A 24083-nucleotide genomic window follows, 5' to 3' on the forward strand; every position below is an offset into this window, starting at 1 on the left:
CTTTTATATAGCTCTTTTTCTGGACACTCAAAGCGCTTTACACATTGGGGGGAATCTCCTCATTCATTACCAGTGTGCAGCATTCACCTGGATCCATATGATATGAGGATGGTTAGGAGGCCATGGTGGACAGAGGCCAGTGGGTAAATTTGGCTATAAACTCCTACTCTTTTTCGAAGAACATCCTGGGATTTTTAATGACCACAGAGAGTCAGGACCTCGGTTTAACGTCTTATCTGAAAGACGGTGCTCACTGAGCAGTATAGAGTCCCCTTCACTACACTGGGGCGTTAGGACCCACACAGACCACGGGTTGGGCGCTCCCTGCTGGTCTCATTAACACCACTTCCGGCAGCAACCTAGCTAACAGCTAACACTGTTAAGGCAGTGTTTCCTATAGGATTTTTTTTCCAGCTGTGGTGACAGGCCTATTACACAGATCTTCCAACTACCTATGGCATAATTTCAATGACAATTTTTTTGAGCGCAGTAATACAAGTTGAGATCGCATTCATGTAATACGAGCATGCAAATCTTTTTGCTTGCGCTCCGATTTCCTACACAACATCTTGCATGCCCTCCAATATATGCTGCTCAAGTGCAGATTTTCTTGTGCTCTCTCAAATTAATGTAGCTGAAGTGTGATTTAGTGCTTTTATGTAAGGAGTATGTCTCCAACATTTATTAGATTTGCTATAGGAAAATTTGCTATAGACCTACAGAACGACATTGATGCGTCCTGAAGTAAAGTGAAACGGCTATAAACTGTAGCAAAATAAAGAAATTGTATGCAGAACCATAGATCTTTATCTATAAATGAAGAAGAATTATGGAAACTGTGTTCATCATAGCTTCATCGTGTTTGCTAGCCTCACGCATCGCGCAGCCCTGTCACTCAGTCAGCATGTAAACTTAAAAGGTTAAACAAATAACGCTCTGCACAGCTATGATCACAGAAAAGTTTGATCCGTTATAATTTACTTACATTTTAATACATTTTGGTGCAATTATAACCCACAATAAAAATAAAATAGCAACAACTGAATGTTTTGAATAAGAAGCTGTAATGTAGCCGCGGCAGGAATGAATTTTGGTGTGGCGCCCTGCCATGGAAGAATGAATGTAGTGGAAAGCATGTGTTAAGGTAACTTAATGGATTTGTGTTGAGAAAACATGAATGAATTGTGTGGAACCTTGCATTTTTTACAGTGTATGTACAGTATGTATGTGTATTTGTTTGTTTATTTATTTATTTTTAATGAGCTTTTCTTTTTGTGCTGAATTAACCACAACTAAAATATAAGTAAAGAACTTTAACTGTGATTTTAAGATTTCCCCAGAGGGTATATCTTAACTAATTTTTCTTCCCTTGTTGGCACTCAGTATTTGCTTGTTTTACACAATAATATATATTTTTCTCTCAGGTTTCGCTTAAAAAAGACGAAGAACTAAAGAATAATAAGCTTAATTCAAGATATATCAAGATAATTCAAGATAATCCTAAACTCATGCAGTAATATAATCGAGTTTCAAACTGTACTCCAAGCCAAAAATACCTTTAAGAAGCTTGTTTTTTCATAGTGCAGGCTTCTTTTGACAGGTACAATTTAAAGCATGCCACTGAACTCTGGAACAGCAGAAGAGAGATGGACATGAAGCTTTTGTATGGCTCTGGGGATTGGTGTGTGTTTGTGTGTATGTGTGTGTGAGAGAGAGACACGAGACCTCAGTACCTTTAGCTCAGTGTTACCCAGCAGGGCATCTGCTGATGGTTTTTTACCATCCAGACCAACTCCCACTCACTCCTGTGTGTGTGTGTATCTGTGTGTGTGTGTGTTAGTGAGGGTGTGAGAGTGACAGAGGGATGATGAAGAAGGGAAAGAGAAAAGAGGAGTGAAGAGAGAGGAAACGAGGAGGCATGGGGACTAAAGGAGACAGCTGGTGGAGAGATAGAGAGAAGATAGAGAGAGTGTGTGTATGTGACTCACCATTCTTGGATGGAGAACTGGCTGACACACAGACTCACTCACAGCTATGTTTTACGTGGGTCAGGCTTTGCCTACTTTACAGGGACCAAATGTCCTCAGAAGGATCGTAACAAGATGAAAATAGCAACATGAGAAAACAGCCTGAACAACAGAGCCAGACTTGGTTAGTCTTCTAGCTTTTTCATAGTTCATTAATAGTATTTTTTTATTGTTTATTTTAATAGTAATGAAACACCAAAACCACTTGATTTATGTATTTAAGAACTTTTATTTCACATAAATTTTACGTTTTGAAATACATCTTTTTATTATTTTTACATCAAAATTTTAGTTTCACACTTCTTTATCTTACAAAAATAAATATTTTTATTATTATTATTGATGGAATAGGGCGGCACGGTGGCTAAATGGTTAGCACTGTCGCATCACAGCAAGAAGGTCGCTAATTCGAATCCCTGCTTGCTCATTTGGCATTTCTGTGTGAAGTTTGCATGTTCTTCCTATGTTTGCATGGGTTTCCCCTGGGTGCTCCGGTTTCCCCCACAGTCCAAAGACATGCGCTATAGGTGAATTGAATTAACTAAATTGGCCGTATGTGTGAATGTGAGAGTGTATGGGTGTTTCCCAGTACTGGGTTGGGTCTGGAAGGGAATCCGCTGTGTAAAACATATGCTGGATTAGTTGGTGGTTCATTACGCTGTGGTGACACCTGATGAATAACAGGACTAAGCTGAAGGAAAGTAAATGAATATTGGAATAAAATGGTCACTTTGAATAAATAGAATTCAAAACCTACAGTTTTACTTAGGACTGGCTTTTGGACATCTATATTGGACCGCTATATATGTCTTAATATTTGTATTTTGAATATGCTACGGTTCTGTACTTTCCATTTTTTTTTCTTCATTAATAATTCTTTTAATTTTCTGTTTGTAATACAAAGAATAAAACACCAAAATCTTGATTTATGTATTCAAGAATTAATATTTCACATTCATTTTACGTCTTTTATTATTTTTACATCTAAATTTTAATTTCAGACTTTCCATTTATCTTACAAAAATATTTAAAGATTATGCTATTAATATAGGAATAAAATGGTTACTTGAAATAAATTAGATTCCGAAATCTACAGTTTTACTGTGCGTTCACATTGAAGGGAGCGAGATCATCTAAGTTCACTCTGGCCACCCTGGCATCAATGCTGTCTGCCTTCCCTGCTCTGCTGGCAAGAGCATCAAAATTCGCTACATTGATCTCATATTTAAAAGAGCCGTTGCAGCATATCAGCAAAATAGTTACATTTCCACAAAACAAATCAAAAAACATACTTTCACACATGTTGTGCGTCTTTTATCAAATTCACTTAACTATGGAAGATGAAGTTGTTGCTTGTGGTGTGGCTTTGCACCACTTATCCAATATGTGTTGTGTCCATTTGTCTGAAATATTCTGAGGCAGCAATACTGTTTTGTATTGTCCTTATAGTTAGCGTGAGATTCTTGTTTTTTTAAGAAAAAAATAAAATAACATTAATTCACTTCAACTTGCTAGTAACTATTTAAAATGTCTGTCCCTGTAAGAAAACAGTATTAAATAATTAAATCTTTATTATATCTTTAAATTTAGTATTAAATAATTAATCTGCCAACCACAATAAGCTAACTCTTAGGAACAACTGTGGTCTGATCTAAAGTTCACAGAACTGTGTTCTCTAGAATCCTCTCAAGCGGTGGACTTTAACATTCCGATTGCTTGCCGCCCAACCACATCATTACCATACAGCTTCTTTGACGCTCTCGCCGCTTTCGTAGTGAATGCAGTTACTTAAGACTGGCTTTTAGACATACTGTAGCTATATATATATTTTAATTTTTGTATTTTTGATGTGCTACATTTTTAATACAATTGTCTGTTTATAATACAAAGAATAAAACATCAAAGTCACTTGATTTATGTATTTAAGAACTTATATTTCACATTTCTCTACTAGTTAATTCTTTATGTGACCGGTGTGCAGCAGGGGCACTGAAGCCAACCCGGGCTCATGAAAAATAAGAGCTTGTGGTGGCGTTCTGGCAGAAACTGAAATTGCGCTGCATCTTGGGTGTTTCCAGGGAGTTTTAAAGAGAAATGTACTTTGGTTGTGCTAAAATACATGTTCAATGTTATCAGAAAAGACCAAAAATATTAAATTTATGCATTTACCCTGTTTATGCATTTACCCTCAGGGCGTTGAGGGTATTTTCCTCCTCAGAAGGATTTTAACAAATATTTTAGCTGATCCTTGGTGATTCAAAGAATGCAAGTCAATAGCTTTGAGTCAAAAAAACAAATATCATTCATTTTACTTTTCTAAATCCTACAACTTTTTATTATTTTTACATCTAAATTAAAAAAAATGAATATTTTTATTATTAATATTGGAATAAAATGGTCACTTTGAATAAATTAGATTTAGATATCGACAGTTTTACCTGGCACTGGCTTTTGTGCTTAACTATATACAGTATATTTCAATATTTGTATGTTTGATGTGCTACTTTTCTGTACTTTCCAGTTTTTCTTTTCTTCATTAATAGATTTTTAATCGTTTGATATACAAAGATTAAAACACAAAAACCACAGTATTTGATTTATTTATTTAAAAACATATATTTGACATGCATTTTACGTCTCTAAATGAAACTAGGACTGGCTTTTGGACATAGCTATACATCTATTTCAGTATTTGTATTTCTTTTAATGTGCTACATTTCAGTATACAGTATATATGAGGAAAGCGAGATAAATATGCGCTTTATGCTTGTTTAGTGCCTGTAATCCCTCACGCTTTCTCCCGCATGTTTTCTTTCTTCCTCTGAGGGGATTTATATAATGTTACGACAAAGGCACAAAGAGGATAAATATTGCACAAACAAACATAAGAGGCAAAGAAAAGTCAGTTCTCTGTCCCTTTGAAACCTCCTATCCCTCCACTAAGAACTACATTATTAAACTCTCCGTCTTTGTCAGTAAGCCTCTTTCTAGCTCTCTCTCTTTTATTTTTTTAAAAATCTATGCCAGCTTGAGGTTGGCACATATGGCCAACTTCGGTAATACTCCTCCCTACCATTTCTGTAAATACAAAGCAGTCCATTAGTTCAATGGATATTGTCCTCCTGGTAAAAAACGATTAGATAAGAGCATTGTGTTATTTTATTGTTACTCTGTTCTTTAATGAGAGTAATCGACTGGAGCACAAAGACACAGAGTTATCTTCCCCATCAAATATCCTGCCGCAGAGATGCTTTTGGAATAAAAATGCTGCAAGGGAAGCTCTCTGGCTCTTTTTTTTTTTTTTTTATCTCTCTCTGAAAAGCGAGCTGTAGGGAGTCACATTTCCTTTCATATTTCGGCTCTTACCTCTTAGAAGATTGGCACCATGTATTATCCATCGGATTGGCTCAGATGCTTCACACATGCTCTGTTCATAAAGGAAACCCAATTACAGCGGGTCCTCCGGGGTTAAACGCCCTGGGCTCTGGTCCTTCCTCTTAAACAAGACGTTTCTGCAGGCTACTAGTTAATTCTTTATGTGACGGGTGTGCAGCAGGGGCACTGAAGCCAACTCGGGCTCATGAAAAATACGTGCTTGTGGTGGCGTTCTGGCGGAAACTGAAATTGCGCTGCATCTTGGGTGTTTCACTGGAGTTTTAATGGGAAATGTCCTTTTAGTGGTGCTAAAATGCGTGTTCAATGTTCTCAGAAAAGACAAAAAAGTTAATTTGCTGTTTATGTATTTACCCTCAGGGCGTTGAGGGGATTTTAAAGAATATTTTAGCTGGTCCTTGGTGATTCAAAGAATGCAAGTCAATAGCTATTGGCAGTTTGAGAGTCAAAAAAAAAGACTAAATTAATCCTGGTGGCTCCTTATGATGCATTGAGCTCTTATGAGAAGAAATGGTCAGTTTGTGTGAGAAACTGAACATTATTTATTATATTTAATCCACAGCTCTGCAATCTGGTAATCAATGACTCGTATATGAGTTGATTTGATATTGTTTTTACGTTTTAATATAGGTTTGCGGCATTGGGGATAAGCACAAGTACTATATTGATGAACAATAGCTGTTTCCATCACTCGGTGTTAATCACTTTTGATCTAGCGCATGGGAAACGAGAAACGGAGACTGCAAATTTGAACAAGAAATTGCTTAAATCGCAAAAAAAGTTTTTACACTTGTTTGAGGTGGTTTTGGACTGCGAAAATAGGGTTAATAATGGAAGATGGATTTTCAAGGTATACCGCGGTTTGGAAAGGTCAAGGTTTTAAAACCGCCATCATTTTCTGTAATACCATTCCTAAGGTATGTCTAAGACTTTTTATTTACATCTTTTGTTTGTTATTTAGGACAACAGTATCTCCAGCAGAAAATATATCCAAAGATGTCATTTTAAATTGTAAAGAAATTGTGTTTTTGAAACTAATAACGACAGCAGAAGTCAGTGATTTATTTGAATGATATATGAAGCCTGATATGTTTACAGCTATCAAATCTATCAAAAATAAAATATATTGTGTTCAAAGGGGATGATATTAAAAAGAATATATTTTAGAGCAGTGAGGACAATACCGTGATATTTTTATCCATGGTTATCATACCATCAGAATCTTATACCGGCCCATGCCTACTCTGACGTAGTGAATATTACACTCATATGACTCCATTATCCTTACCTTGTTTACTATTGGTTGCTATGTTACCAATACTACAGTCAGCCACTCTAATAACTTGATTAAAATACACCTGTATGCATTTGTGATGCTTTTTTTATGTGAACTTTGAGAAGAGTCGCTGTACAATAGGATGGAAACACGCCTAATAATACACCCAAGTCCTTCCTCTCTTTTGTAAACAAACAGCATCATCTTATGTATGAGTTTGAATCTCATTATGTGGCAGGAAGCTCTACTCCAACCTGCAGACATGATAAAACTATGTCATTTAATCTGGTTTTTAGGTTTTGTGCTCTCACACACTCGCACAACAGGAATGTACCCAATGGGCAAGTTTACTATGCAGAAAAGCCAGAAATGTGGAGATACATAACTTTTGCAAACTCCAAAGAGTTCCTGAACTGCGTTTAAAAATATGTTTATATAATGATTTAGGTCCACTTATAATGTTAGCACAATTTATACATGGAAAAAACAATTAAGTAAACACTAACTGCTATAAACATTTTTAAAGCAAATAAACAGAAATATACAGTGGAAACAATATTGGTTATGTAGGAGACAAAGCAAGATGTTATGTAGGAGACAAAGCAAAACTGACACAAAGTATAATTATTTCTCGACCTTGTGTGTTGATGTGTCCTTCATGTGTCATTTTCAGTCTCTCTTACTGCATTGAATTTTGTCTTGTTTAAAAAAATGTATCGGCAGTAAAATAATGATGAACTGTGTCTGACTAAAGGGATTTGAATGCTCCTAATGCTACACCGTAAGTCAGAGGTGCCCACCGCTCCAATTGGTCCACCGTTTTTATGTTGTTTAAAACTATTATGTTTAGAAATGTGTTGAAAAAAATCTTCTCTCAGTTAAACAGAAATTGGGGAAAAATAAACAGGGGGAGCTAATAATTCAGGGGGGCTTACAATTCTGACTTCAACTGTATATGCTTCATAATTGCTACATTAACTTGCAGGTTTGCCAAAAAAAGTCCCTGTATTCTGTCAGCAAACTCCTTGACGATGTCTTTACAGCAGCAGTGCGCCCATAATATAAAGCTATATGGAGCTGTACCCCTATCAAATTTTAATGAGAGTATCTTCAGAAGCTCCAGTGAGACAGTCCCATAGGGAGGAGCGTAACATTGTGTGTACAAAGAGATTCAAAACAGCTGCTGGTTCTGTCCTCCGATAAAACTTCTCCATGTTTATTTAAGCGCTCTGATTATGTCTGCTTCGTTGGGTTCATGTATTCCAAGGCGTTACTCATCGTGTCTAATGAGGTGGAGCTAATTAGCGTTTTAGCTGTTGAACGTCTTCCCTTGCTGTGCTGCACAGGCCAACACAATTTTATTCCGGGTAGTACAATACTAATATGTAATATCATGCACACAGTAATATAATATAAAATAATCATGAGGTATTCCTGATTCTTTTGATTTTGTATCTTGACTATGTTCTCCTAGTTATCTAACACCTAAAAAAACAAGACCTGTTTTATCTTGATTGGCACTTAGTGTCAACTTAATTATAAAATGCATATTTGCTTTTTTCTATATTACTATGTTTAGAAGTATTATAATTAATTAAATTTAATGTCCATTTATTAAATATATAATATTTACAATAATTTGAAAATACGTATTTACTTTTATTCTATATTAATATGTTTATATGTATAATATTTAATTATATCTAATGTCAATTTACTAAATATATAATATAATAATTAGAAAATACATATTTACTTTTATTTTATATTATTACATTTATATGTATTATATATTATTTATATCTAATGTCAATTTATTAAATATATAATATTTATAATAATTAAAATACATATTTACTTTTTATTTTATTATGTTTAGAAGTATTATATTTTGTTATGTTTAATGTCTATTTATTAAATAAATAATATTTCTAATAGTTAGAAAATACATATTTACTTTTATTCTATATTATTGTTTAGAAATATTATATTTAATGTTAATTTATTAAATATATAATATTTATGATTAGAAAACTCATATTTGCTTTTTTCTATATTATTATGTTTATCAGTATTATGTTTAATTATATTTAATATAAATTTAATAAGTATATAAAATTTACAAAAAATATATAATACTTATTTACTTTTATACTATGTTATGTTTACAAATATTATATTTAATGTTCATTTATTAAATGTACAATATTATAATTAGAAAATACATATTTACTTTTTTCTATATTATTATGTTTACAAATATTACATTTAATTTATTTAATGTGCATTTAATGTTAAAATTAAATATGAAGTTATTATATTTAATATTATTTTTGTCAATAATACATTTATTTTTATTATTATGTATAATTAATCTTATTAATAATAATAATAGTGATAATAATAATAATAATAAGGTTGATGATGATTATAATAGTAATAATAGTAATAATAATAAGGTTGACGATGATGATGATGATGATGATAATAATAATAATAATAATAATATTATTATTATTAATAATAATAATAATAATAATAATAATAAGGTTGATGATGATGAGGATGGTGAATAATAATAATAATAATAATAATAATAATAAAAATAAATAAATAAATAATAATAATAATAATAATAATAATAATAATAATAATAATAATAATAATAATAATAATAATAATAAGGTTGTTGATGATGATGATGATGATGATAATAATAATAACCATAATAATAATAAGAATAATGTTGGTAATAATAATAACAATAAAAACGTTAATAATAATAAATAATAATGCTGCTATTGTATATTCTATTATACTGTGTATATATACATATTACTAAGTTTAATATAATAATGATGCTAAAATGTGTATAAAAATATAAAATAAACTATAAAATTAACCAAAAAAACTTTTTTTTCCTCACCAAAAATACATTTTACTCTAAGATATGTCATAATTACCAGTAAATTGAATTGCAATTCAATTTGATCTTCCTCTTAATTGCCGCTCTTTTGGGGAAACTGGAGATCTGTAATCTGCCTTCTCAGTGAGAAAAGGTGTGCTTTTGAACGGGCATATTTTCAGAGAATGGGACCAGGCTTTTATGCACAAAACCAGTCTCCAAGTCCCACATTTGCATCGAGTCTCTTCTTCAGCTCTGAGCTCCCCAGCGACACGCAGCAGCGGGTGTGAATCCGTTCATTAGTGTGAGTGTGGAGGGGGAAGATGAATGGAGAAGAACGAGAGCGGGGCAGATGAAGGAGATTGCTGGGGTGGGAACAGGGACTGAGTGGATTGATGACTTAGTGTTTGAAGAATCGTTCCTGATGAAATTGACTTGAGGAGATCGCTGTAGACCCATAACTATTCCCATCTGTGCTCATGGGATTAGATAATCTGTTTTACTTGACTCTGGAAGTGGTCAGTCTGCTGTAGTGGTACGTTTTGTACCATTGATTTTTATTGAAGGGCCAAAAATGCAATTTTATGGGTTCCTAATATTGTTTTGGAGGTGTCCCTCAATGGGTGTACATCCATCCAGGGTCAAAAGACACCTCTGATTTCTTTTAATACATTGATGTATAAACTCTTTTCTCACAGTAGGGACTTTCACACTGGAGGAACTTGATAACACTTTGCAATAAGTTTGTATTAGTTAAGTTTAGTTAATGCATTTACTAACATGAACAATCAATACATTTATTACAGTATTTCTTCATGTTAGTTAACGTTAGTCAATGAAAATACAGTTGTTAATTGTTAGTTCAACTTAACTAATAGTGAATTAACTAATGTTAACTAGCATACATTTGGATATTAATAATGCATTCTTGAATGCTAAATTATGATTAATAAATGCTGTACTAATATTGTTCATTATTAGTTCATGCTAGTGAATACATTAACTAACATTAACTAATGAAACCTTATTGTAGTCTGACCAGGAACTTTTTATATAGTTCCTAGAACTATTGATGGAAGTTCCTCTTTTAGATCTGTTCACACCAAAGGAACTGGGAATGATTTTCAATTATAAGGAGCTATCGCATTGGAGGAACCAACTCATAGTTCCTAGCACTATTGTAAAAAGTACAGTAACTAGGAATTGTTTGAGTTATAAGGGGCTATTGCATCAGAGGAACCATTTCATAGTTCCTAGCACTATTGGAAAAAGTACAGTAACTAGTAATTGTTTGAGTTATAAGGGGCTAGCATATCGGAGGAACCATTTCCTGGTTAATAGCACTAAGGCCCAATCCCAATTCTACCCCTAAGCCCTTCCCCTTACCCCTACTCCTCGTTTGCATGTTCACTTGAAGGGGTCACGGTGTCCAAATTCTCTGTAGCTTGAAGGCGTAGGGCTAAGGGGAAGGGGTAGATACCCCTTTGAATGGAGATTATTCAGGACCACACTAGAAACCAAGGGGTAAGAAATTTTCCCAGAATACACCAGTCACAACGGCAGCATAGCTGCACCTGGGAGTAGGGGAATGAACAAATTAGTATTTTTTGTCATTATTACGAATTTTTACAACAAACACGCATATGTTTTAATACATTCATAACAGTGTTCATGTTTTACCGCCATGCTTTAAAAAAGTGCTGAAATAAATCTATAATCCATAATCATAACTCCTGTACAGCAGTCCCACAACATTCTGACACTCGATGACACTCGAATACCCTGTCAGAAAAGTCTAGTGCACAGGTGTCAAACTCCGTTCCTGGAGGGCCTCAGCTCTGCACAGTTTAGTTCCAACCCTAATTAAAACACACTTGATCAAACTAGTCCTTCAGGCAGTGTCAACCTACAGGTAAGTGTGTTGAAGCAGGGTTGGAACTAAACTGTGCTGGGCTGTGGCCCTCCAGGAACTGAGTTTGACGCCCCTGCTCTAGTGGCTGGAAATGAGCTTTTTACAGTGTCTGCTATAATGTTAATGTTGTTTTTGTTTGTTTAAATAGATGAATATGGCCATGGTGTAAATGCACAGTACAGTTATATTGCCACATTATATTGTCATGATAACATGATATACGCCGTCAGTGAATTTCGGAAGATAAATAACAAAAAATAACACAACTGGATTAACTACAGCAGTCGGTAAACATAAAGTATGAAGCAAGAGATCTCAATGACACGATGACGTGTGCAGGGGTTGTAGTGCTGTGCCATTTCTTAGGGGTACATTTTGAAGTTCTTCCCCTTCACACTTTGTTTCAAGGGCCAAGGGGTAGGGGATGGGGTAGGAGTACAAAAATAGAATTGGGATTGGGTCTGAGTAAGTAAATGGGAAATATTTTAGTTAGAAGGGGCTATTGCACCAGGGGAACTGTTTCATAGTTCTTAGACCTTTTGGTCAAAGAACAGTAACTGGGAATGATTTTAATTACAATGGGCTGTCGCACCAGTGGAGCTGTTGGCAAAAGTATAGTATATGGGAAAGATGTTTAGTTCGAAGGGACTATTGCTTCTAATGCTATTGATAAATTCACTTTCTTCATTATCAAAAAGTAGAAATTTACTATATAACCACACATGCAACACAATTTATTTTACACCACATATATCGCTTTCAAAACATAGCACAAATCAGTTAGTTTTAGTTATTAAAATCGCACCTAAGGATTTTTTTTTAGTTCCTAGCACCCTATATTGATAAAAGTACAGTAATTGGGAAAGAGTTTAGTTAGAAGGGGCTATATCACACCGGGGGAACATTTTTCAAGGTTTTTATAGCACTATTGATATTCCCAGTAACTGGGAATGTTTTTTGTATATAAATATATATAATCTTTTTGTTATTATTATTTTAAAGAAAATGGCTGACCTTTTTACTAGGTAAGACCCTTATTTATTGACTGAGCATTTTGAGGCTGGAAATATCAAACCGTTGAAGCATCACAGATGTCCACTACTGTATATAGAGAAGAAAAAAAATTGAGAAATGTTTTGTCCAAAATACTTCATTTCTTTACGACAGCAGAAACAAAGACAGGAACATCTTGCATGACAGTGAGTAGATTTTCAGGATATTTTAATTTGATTCTGGAAGTGAACTAAACCTTTTAACAGTTTTCAGCTCTAAACTCTCTCTCACTGCAGCGAGTGCCTGAAATAACTCCCGATAGGAATCCAATGGGGATTCTGATCACCATATGAGGCAGATTTATATTTATAGACTCATATGCAATGCTAAAGGGTTATTGCCTGCAGTTGCCATAATAAATACAAAGTCATGCCTATGAAAATACCCTGGAATGACTAAAGAAGGTAATCGAATCGCATATAATTGTAATTATGCATGTGTTTAGTTTTACATTCTGCCTGATCCTTCTATGTGCTTTGTGACATTTATAAATTACATACACTCAAATCTGCTTTGTTGCTTTGGATAACAGCATGGTAAAACAGCAGAACATCCAATCCCCCTAACGTAACTTAATTCTGTGGAAAATTAATAGATAGTGACATAAAACTGTAGCAATTTATCAGTATTTTTGAACTTAAAAGCCCTACTGGAGTGGTTTTGTGCATTCCCGTCATGAAAAGCAAAAAGAAGCAACTGATTTTGTGTTTGTGTGTGTGAAATACTGATAAATAGCAAGTTGATTGAATACCACTTCTGACACAAATGAATAAATTACTGCCAGTGGAGCATTTTTTATCATAAATCACTGGTCATGAATCGATGCAGTAGTCTATATGTAAAGACCAAACGTCTGCTTCTGTTATGTTCATTTTTCAACCTCGCTAGTTTTCCTTCATCTTCCGCTTGCTTGTGAAACAATGAGGTTGTAGGATAAGTGAGGCTTTTGGTGAAGGCTTTCTTAGAGAAGCACTGCAAGGCTACTGGTCCGAGCTTGATTTTGGCCTCGCTGTTCAAGGTCCAAAGCTATTTGTTTGTTTGTTTATTTCATTTATTTTTACAGGGACAGTGTTGACTTGCTGTGCCAGAGTTACTGTAGCTATAAAGCTAATGTGCATCTCTAATCTTTTGTGGTGGCTGTGCTTTAAAATTAAATTAATATAATCTTAATTGATTGAATACAAGTGATGAAAGATTTTGAAATTCTAACTGTAAACAGAGCAAGAGTAAGGTCACACCTGCTTGGTGTAAATGCTTGAAAATGATTCAGTTAAAAAAAATTGTTAGAAACTTAAAAGTAATCAAAAAAGTAATCCGATGTAGTGAGTTACTTTAATAAAGTAATTAAAAAGGTACACTAGTTGTTACTTTTTAAATAAGGGTAATTTGTAATCTGTAATCTATTACATTTCCTAAGTAACATCCCCAACACTGTTTGTGGCCCAAGACAAAGTTGTCTGCGATTCTTCCTATTATAAAGTCATGTAGTGTGAAACCCCCTGTTGCAGATCCATCCTACAGTGTAAACACTGCACAGACAGAATGCTACCCCAGATAGTCATGCAGTGTGAAAACATCTGTGACATGACCACTCTGAAAATTGTGCAGTCTGAACTTAAGTTGTCCCCCAAAAAAGCTCTTTAAAATAAGTAGTTTGAACAAGCAGTGGAAAAGCAGCTAATAACTCTGATCTTTAGAAGATCTTTTCAGACCTTTTACAATCACAACAGCGACTGTGAAGGAAAGTTAACGTCCGAAAAAGTACTATTAGAAACTCCGCCCTCAAACTGACCCAGATTTTCACTTTTCACCAAACTAATGGAAGTGCGTGAGGGATCCCAAATGTTGAAGATGGCACAAATGAGATGGAGACTCTGCATTGTGCCGCCGACTTGTGACATTCCGTGACAAATTAGTGGCAGCCTGCAGGACGGCGGGATCCCTGGGGGTTTGCCCGTGAATACACAGTCAATCAATACTCGCTGCCGCTTACTGACAGCACAAATGCCAAGCGCTCCTCTGAGGGAGACGAGTGCACTGTGTGTTTGTGCTCAAGGAAGAGGATGAATAAATGTCATCAGCGCCGCCTAATACTATGTATTATTCAGCGCTGTTTGTGTTATTTTCGCCATTCTCTCTTTCCGAGGGAGTTTGTGTGGGGAGAGTGCGGGCTGTGCAAAAAGTGTGGAAATATTAGTCATAGGAGCGAGAAATCAAAGTGTTCAGAAAGTCTCACATCATGTTCTTTAGAAATGTTCTCTTTGAGCGGCCAATCGACCAAGAAAAAATATTCTGCTGCATTTACGTTGCGTCTGTGCTCTCAGATTTCACTTGCAATTTGAATATTTAAATGTTTATGATGTTGAACTTGCTCTGATGCATTTTAATGCAATAGTTGAATATACACACATCATTGTGGGTCTTTTCAATTTTTATGTTTCACTTAGTTACAGAAGTTGGAGCACACAGTTAAAACAATTTGACAAAGTCATGATAACAAATGTTTTTGTGTTATTTTAACTCAATTGTATAAGTTAATCAAGTTTCAGATATATAGTTTTAATTATACATAGTTTAACTTAAAGGTGCAGGAGGTGATTGTCTAAAGAAACATTTTTTTGTTGTGCTGGTTGAAAGTCTCTTCACATTCCAATAGTGATTAAAGTAAATGATTTCTCTTGGAAATAGACGGGAAATAAAGCAATGCTCGTGCACCCACACTCCTGCTGCTTTCAAGAGCTTGAGATTCTTTTCTAAGCAGCAGATGTTGCCGCTTTCGCTTTAACAATTCTTTGAACAGATTACCAAGGGGCCTAATGATTAAAGTAAATGATCTAAATGTATTCACATGTATTTTTATTTTCTGGGTAGGGCATAAGACTAAAAAATGTTCACCCAATTAAATATTGTCCGACCGATAATTCCCATAATTCTGACAAGTAGCCCAAACTGTCTGTCAGCAAATGCAGATTTGAACAACTGCGCACCCGTTCACGCAGATCCGCAGATGCGCGTTGACACAAATGCTCAATCAAAACTTTAAAATCCTGAATCAATATTGGAGATATTTTTGCACGCTGGAGAAAGGACGACACCATGGCTGAAGTATTTCTTTAGGACAAGTAATGTTATGTTTAATATTAAATTGTTATGATGATAATTTTTCACGAGTTCACACAGTTTACAACTATTTGATCCAATAGAATATGCGTATTTGAAGTGCTTTCCTGCGAGAGGGCTCTGAGCTCGGAAAGACACCCTAGTTCGTGTTATTCCCCTTATCAGGATAGAAAGAGTGCTAGGGGTCCGAGCACAGTCTCTAGCATGACTCCAGAATGCTCCCCGTTCAGATTTATGTAGGTATTGGGTTTAATAGTGTGGAGTTGGGGTGGTGGAGGGATGCTAAAGTCGAGAAGAAACAGAGGTATGATGTCTTTGACTATTTTTAGGGGTTTGGTCTTAAGCTGATTAGATAGTACAATGATTGTAAATAATTAATTATCCTAGTCAAAACTGATCGTGCTTCTCAAAATTTGCTAATAAAACATCACTTATTATTATTATTATTATATAATTACATTTATGGTAACACTTTATTTTGATGGTCCATTTTAGTAGTAGACTGTCTGCTTAATATCTGTTGATATTGCTGCTAAACAGACATTTAACTGACTATAAGAAACTTTGCAAGTACATGTCAACTTACACTAACACTGACCCTAACAGTCTACTCATAATCTAAAGAGAATTAGTTGGCATGTAGATGCAATGTAGCTTAAATCAAACAAACGGACCATCAAAATAAAGTGTGACCACATTTATGAATATATTTATTCACATACTTTTTGGAGCCGCTGGTCACCAGTGCAACTTGAACACTCTACAATGTATCTTTTTTGTATAGAAAACATATATAGATTCATATTAGGATGAACAGACTGTCAGAAATGTCATTTTTGCATGAACGCTTCCTTTAAATATTTCTCAACACATGCAATACTAACGCGCAACACTTGCAAACCAAATTCACAAGGTCCTTTAGGCTGTAGCTCATATTCAACGCTCTTTCATAAAGACTCTCAAGGCTACATACATCTTTTTTTTTTTTTTTTTTTACCCTTTCACACACAAACAAGCAGTTTTTTTTTTTTAAACCATCTGTGCTTAGCCTTGCCTTATTTCCAGACATTGGAATTGCCATTGAAATAGAACACAAAATAGCACAGCCTTAACAATCTAATGAGATGGGTGAGGTGAAACGCATTCTGCCTCAGGTGAAAGTCACAAAATGATTTCTCTCCCGTGTGCGATTGTGGTTGAAGTTGTCATTGAACTGACTGGGTTTGAGTGACGCTTTGCCTGGCTTTCAGCGAGAGTGTAATCCAAGGACAAGGACTGAAAGTTGAATAGATTCTGGAGTGCATCATTATCAACCGCTGTTGAATTCACTCCCTTTCAGGACGCCCATGGAAGAGGCTTTATTTTTCTGCCTTTGTGTTTGGTGTGAGGACAGGCATCAAATACACTTAGGAAGATTTGCATCTATTTGGGAATTTGAAAAGGTTGTGGAAACGGCATAAAACAGTCAAGCATAACACAACATTAGAATATCCACTTTATGGTGGGGTGTTGTTGCTGTTTAAATATAATTTAATTATGATCGTAGTTTAACACGTTGAGCTGTATTTAACTTATAGTTTTCTGCTTGTAATATTCTTAATTTGAGTGTTTAATATGTTGATTTTGTGCCATATGAATATCTCTTTATATGATTATTATTAATGTAACAAACAGTTGTGATGCTTAATATTTTATTTTATTTTTATTTTTTTACTTTTTCTTACGAAGGGCCAAAACTAAACTTAATTGAGGGTGGTGGGCTGGAGGTAAATATACCTAACTGTAAAGTTGTTAATGTAATTTCCTAATTTATTATTATAATTCATTATATAATTTAATTAATACTATAATTTATTACATTTAAAATACTTTCAATTTATTAATAATTACAAAAATTGTGGCTAGTGACAATGGCGAGTGGCTTGTAATGTTGGAAAACTTCTAGCGACAGTGGCTGGTGATCAAACAGTTAATGTCAAGGCCTGATTGTAAGTGACCTCTTTCTATATTCCCCATAGCTGTTCATATATAATGTTGTAAAATGTGCTCAGTTTAGATAGTATTTAGTCCCTCTCTAAATTAAGTTGATGTTACTCAAGTTAATGAGACAATGAAAGGATTAATTGGGTGATGATTGAGTACTGATGATGAAGACCTGCTGTTTATAAGCAGAAACACAGAAGAGAAACACAAAACTACAACTGACTTTAGTCACAGCCTTAGATGAAATCAGCTGAAATTTAATACATTGAATCTCTCAAAATCTCAGCAGAGATCATTAAGAGAACTCCAGCTTTACTTTTTACCAACATGCTTGTCCTTATTTAAAGAGGGACCAAATACTCTCTGAATTGAGTAAATTTTACTCAGAGGATTTTGCCGTGTATATAGCTTTTCTGGCTTTAAATGCTGTGACAGATTATAGTAAATATTCAGCACAATTTTAACCGAATTTTATCTCCGTTTGTGACAAGTTTTAGCTGTCATTCACATACAGTAGTGCTCACCCAGAGTGACACCGTGCTTCTTCCACACATTTCTTGGCTTCCTCATGCATGTCTCCACCTTGTCTCCTCAGACATCGACGAGTGCTCCGATGGGTTTGTGGAGTGTGACAGTCGAGCCACTTGTGTCAACCTGCCCGGCTGGTACCACTGCGAGTGCCGTGATGGATACCACGACAACGGAATGTTCTCCGCCAATGGAGAGTCATGCGAAGGTAACGTATTTATAATGAAACAGTGCCTCTTTCGAATCAACCCAATAGAGAATGGTGTATTTTGCATTCATCATTGTGAGAGTCACAAGTGGTTCTTTGAATATAAAGTGCCCCATTATGCTTTGTCAAATATTACCTTAGATGTGGTGTAATACGGCTGTATCTGAATAGGTCTGCAAAGTTTCAAAGATCAAAATGCTTGATAAATGGACTTATTGTCTGGAAAAGAAAGAGACGTTTTTGAAATGAGTCTTCGGTAATTTCAGTTCTTCTACACAGGTTTGTAACAGGTTTTGTTTGAAGTCAAATGATCACAAGGCTTTGGTTTTCATTGGCTGTCTTCAAACAATGTCTAATTTGACCTTCAGCTACAAACGCTGTAGTCTGTAGGTCTGAAAGAGTTTGATTCTTGTTGTCAGCATGTTGATAAGATGCTACTTTAAAGCAATCCACTTACAGAAGATTTATTCAAACATGAATTGACAACGTTATCTACTGATCCTGCTGCTACGGTTTATATTAGGCACAATTTTGATCTGACACATGCAACCAGTCGGTTATTAAGACTTGTTTGGCATTAATATAACATAAATTATATCTCTTACTGAAATATATAATAGAAAATCCATTGTGGATTCCATTATTTATTATCCAGTTGTCCAGTTTTGATTGATGCTGCAACGCAGATGGATGTTGACAAGCATCAGAATGTTTAGAGTCTTGCGTTTCTTTTCTTTGTCGTTTCTCAGCATGGATTTTGCACAATATCCAGGAGTGCTGAGGCTCTTTGTGCAGAGAAATTAATGATGGTGAAGACTTACATTGCATCTATTTTTTCCCTTTAGCTGAAAATGAAAACCGAAAGCTGCACAAATGAGTAATTGTATCAGCATTTTGTGGTGAAAAATTTTAGCAGGCAGTGCTAGTAGCTTGATGTTTTCTTTTTAGTTTGATGTTTAGCACTGTGCACCTAAAATATTGTCAGCCCCTGCAGTTCAAAATGAATGTGATTTATTAAATGATGAAAATCCTTCATGGATTTTCTACTGCATATTTCAGCTAAATTTGTCTTACATTAAACAATAACATGTCTTAACACCCTGGGGTTAGTTTTAAACTTGACTTAAAACAAAGTAATAGTCTTTTCTTCCCCATTATGAAAGGATTTATCTAATTTTTCTTGTCAACATCCCGGACGAGCCCCCAAAATCCCAGATGAACCCCTATTCTTTTCAAACAAGAAAAAATGTAGGAACTAGTCTTGTTCTTACTGAAATTTGATTGGATTGATAAATCATTTGGTCTTCCATTTGTTGCTGCCATGTGATTGACCGGTTGCCCCGCCCACTTTCTAGTTAACCTTGTCATCAATAAGCAAAAAGACTGTTATGGAGTGCATGTTAATTATTATGCACACCATTAACAATACCAAAAAAATTGTCCAGTTCGATTTTACTGTGACTTTAACCAGTTTGTTGGTTCTTTAATTTCTGGTTGGTAGACATTGATGAATGTGAGATGGGGAGGCACAGCTGTGCTAACGACACGATATGCTTTAACGTTGACGGAGGATATGACTGCCGCTGCCCGCATGGTAGGAACTGCACTGGAGACTGTGCTCATGATGGCAGGGTGAAACACAACGGGCAGATCTGGGTGCTGGATGATGACAGGTGCTCAGTCTGCTCTTGTCAGGTAAGTCAAAGGGGCTGATGGGAATTGTAGTCTATGAAAATTTCTGTTTTTTTTCCACTCTGTCAGCTTCTGTGTTTCTTTTCTGTTTTAGTCAGGGTTGGTGATGTGTAGACGGATGGTGTGCGACTGCGAGAATCCCACAGTGGATGTGCTGTGCTGTCCTGAATGCGATCCTCGTCTGAGTTCTCAGTGTTTGCATCAGAACGGTCTGCTGGCGTACAGTAATGGAGAAACCTGGGTGGAGAACTGCCAGCAGTGCCAGTGCATGGTGAGTAAAGACATGTTGTGGAGTAATGAATTGTGCCTGATTGTGTTTATATTTTAGAAACTATTATAATTTATATCATGTGGTCAATGTTTGACAGAATTTAAGATGATAAAAGAACTTTAATAAAGATTTTGTTTAGACGGTTATTTATATGTTTATACGAATGGATATTTGTATCATACTTTTAGTCTGATTGAGTCTAAATCTAAATTTACAACATAAATATAATCGAATCATTTCTAATTATTTTTGGAAGCTTTTTCTAAAAGTTAATCTAATAATAAAATATTATATATATTTTTTTTTTCATTCCTAGCATTTGGGTTTTTTAATTTCATGTAAAAGGTGTAAATAAACAAATTTTAAGATGATTGAATGTTATAGTTGCATTTTTTTTATTAAAGTTTTTTTAACCATAGTATACAAATAACATTTACTTAGAATGTTTACATTCACAAAAAAATAAACAAATAGATAGAAAATAATAATAAATAGAAATTATAATAATAAATAAATATAATAGTGACAGCTTAAAAAAAGGGAAAACGTAGATAAATTAATAAACTCCAATATAAAGGCAATAACTACAACAAAACCCCTGACAGTTTTTCAAAGATCAAGTAAGTATGTTTCTATGTCTGTTGAACAATATCTGATTTCAACTGCAAATCTGCAGTCATATATATATATATATATATATATATATATATATATATATATATATATATATATATACATATACATATACATATATATATATATATATATATATGTATATGTATATGTATATATATATAGATCTTCATCCAGTTCACTGTAATTATCTTCCTAGCTGTTATTAATAATAAATGTAGTGCAAATAGGTGAAACTTACTGAACTGATCAGGGGGGAAGCCATCAAGCAAAAAAAATGCTGGGTGCATTGGTATGTCGTATCCTAAAACTTTACAAACCTCGCTTTTAACCTCCTGCTAATACGCTTGTATTTTGAGACATTCCCAAAATATGTGAACATAGTCCCCTACTTCTCCACAATCTCTCCAGCATTGTGATAATTGTAAAGAACTATCGAATTTGGTGACCACTAATGGAACTCTGAAGAACCTCATCTTCATCTTCCAGTCGAACTCTTCCATATTTGACTGCTTATACCCTTATGGCAATTTGCACATATTAGTTCCCTCATTTCATCCTCTATTATAGTATTTAACTCTAATTCCCAATTTCTTTTGATATAATAAGAGTCTTCAGATTTATCCTGCATTAATTTTCTATATACAGTAAATGTGGTACATGATTTAGTTGCATTTTTTTATGATATAATTGTTAATATTATTGCTAATTTTAATAATTTGCAGTATTTTACAATTTATTTTGATATTATATTATATTAGATTAGATTAGATTAGATTAGATTAGATTAGATTAGATTAGATTAGATTAGATTATATTCAATAAAAAATAATCATTTTAATGATTAGTACTATCATAATGGTCTTAAAAGTGCAGAGGCAAAAACAGACCTAGAGTCAGAGTATAAAAATGCTCACGTACATTATTTTGTTTCAAGAAACCTTGACTTACATTATAACTGTCCTCGAGGGAAAATAAAAAAAATGATGCAAAAGTGTGAAATATGTCCCCTTTAGCAAACAGCATCCATTCACACATGCACAACTGTCATGCTGTTCTCAGTGTACTATTAGCTTCAGATTCAGAGAAACTGCTGCTCACGGTGGAACTTTCTGCAGTACCTTAGAAAGTCTGAAAATCTTGCGCCAAACCCTTGAACAGTGCAGTTTTCAGCCCCTCCGGAGTTTGTCCCTCCTGTGTGCTGTGGTTCAGCACTCAACTTTCATCTAATAGCAAGTTTTTTCCCCCATTCTTTAAGCTTAACTTTTTTTTTTTGCATAGAATTGAATTAGAAAGTCCAGCTAACTCCATCTTTCCCTCAAGTGAATAGTCTTACTATAGTATTTGCTGAACTGGCAATGGCTTCAAACAGGTTTTTAACGACATGCCAGACTCCCAATTCACTTTTCCTCTGCCTGTGAGGGGTTTTCTCTTCAGGGTTTACGATGGCTAAACTTGTAGTCTCTAATAATGAAGGCTTCTAGATAGTTGTGGTTGGTGTAACAGATTTAAAGTTTGATTTCCAGGCTAATGTTAAAGCCCAGTGCTCTGGATTAATTGCTCAATAAATGACTTTCAATTGTAAACTATTTTTTTAATCCTACAAGTATTAACTGTGTCCATAAAGTCAAGACAATGCAGACCAAAGCACTCTTGTTTTTTTATGCACCTGCCAATTTTTCCATTTTGGACTTTTCAGGGTTTTTTTTTCCAGTATAATTAAAAAATATGTACTGTTTAAATAAATGTAGCACTTGATCAGTTTTGTCTGATTTCAGTTATATTCAATTATATATTCCAAAAAGCCTAATTTATCAAAATGATTTTTTTTTCTGCCTCACTGAGCTTTTAACCTCCACATTAGCATCAATTTAAGTTTACAGTTTAGTTCATATTTATATTGTGAAGGTTTTTGACGAAGGCATTTGTTTACATTACATAATTTGCTTGATTATATTACATTTTATTCTACAAAAAATGTAAGACTGTTTGCAGTGCTTTCCAAAATATCTAGTGATGAAAAGAGATTCCCAAAATCTCTTTGTAAAAACACTTTACTGAAATATGCGCTAAAAATTAGCACATTTTGAACCTGACTTCATCAAATGTTCAGGTTTTTTTGTTAAAAAGGGTATGCAAATGAGAGAATATTTAATTAAACGCTGCATTATTTGCATAATTACAAATTTTTGGACTTGAATTACAGGTAAAGATGTGTAAAACATAATAAAATCATCATAACAGTTATTTTATTAGCATATTCACCTCCAGTCTCTTGCGTTAATAGGATCTCAATCAAAAAGGCCAGTTTTGTATTGCTGTATCATTATAGGTTTCAGTAAAGCTCTTCTCTCATACTGTTGGACTGTTATCGCATTCTCTTTTCAGTCAGCGCTTTCTTTTAGTCATTTTCAACGCCCTTTACTCTTCCAAACCTGATTCTCATCAGTTGTTTTTTTTTTTCTCGTTTCCTATGAAGTAAAAGAAACACAGAACTTGAAAGGGAGGAAGAGACTCAGAAAGAGAGAGAACGAGGCAGGAGAAAGGCTTTGTATTTTAAGGATACAAAAGTGTGAGGAGCGAAAGAACAAAGAATGTTTCCGGAACGGAAAACTCCAGGAGGGGGAGAGAGAGAGACTTTCAGAGAAATATCTGCATTCGTCTTGTAATCAAGGTCTATGTGTCATGGATTGGTCAGGCTCTCACGACCCCCACTCACGAAGATCACCATCACCTGACTTCTAATGAGCACACAGCTGCATCACATTCACGAGCACCAGATAAAAGCACAGCACTCCAGTCGCTCATTGTCCGGGCTCGTCTCGACGAAAGCGGACAACTGAGCGACCACTCAGCGTAGTCATCCTCAGCTAAACAAACGATTTACTTACCTGTTCTCTTTGTATTCCTCCTAGTCTTCCTGGTCCTCCCGAATCGTCCTGTCTTCCAGTCCTTCCAAGTCGGTGTCATCCTCTGTCAGCTGTATCTGGTGTGTGCTGTCCATCCTCGTGTATTCCTGTTACCCAGCCACGGAGGAAAAGACCCCAACATCATTCCTGATCCTCCTGGCTATCCTTCATGT

General features: G+C 34.8%; 1 protein-coding gene across 1 annotated transcript in view; it reads left to right on the plus strand.

Moving 5' to 3' along the window:
* Positions 1–24083, plus strand: part of nell2b (neural EGFL like 2b) — an 82623-nt gene that overhangs the window by 50131 nt on the left and 8409 nt on the right. The window contains exons 16-18 of the mRNA XM_056455786.1: positions 18265–18405; positions 19907–20100; positions 20192–20368. Coding sequence (XP_056311761.1) covers positions 18265–18405; positions 19907–20100; positions 20192–20368 — 512 coding nt within the window. The remainder of the gene's footprint in view (positions 1–18264; positions 18406–19906; positions 20101–20191; positions 20369–24083) is intronic.

Source organism: Danio aesculapii, chromosome 4, assembly GCF_903798145.1.
Source record: "Danio aesculapii chromosome 4, fDanAes4.1, whole genome shotgun sequence".
Classification (NCBI taxonomy): Eukaryota; Metazoa; Chordata; class Actinopteri; order Cypriniformes; family Danionidae; genus Danio; species Danio aesculapii.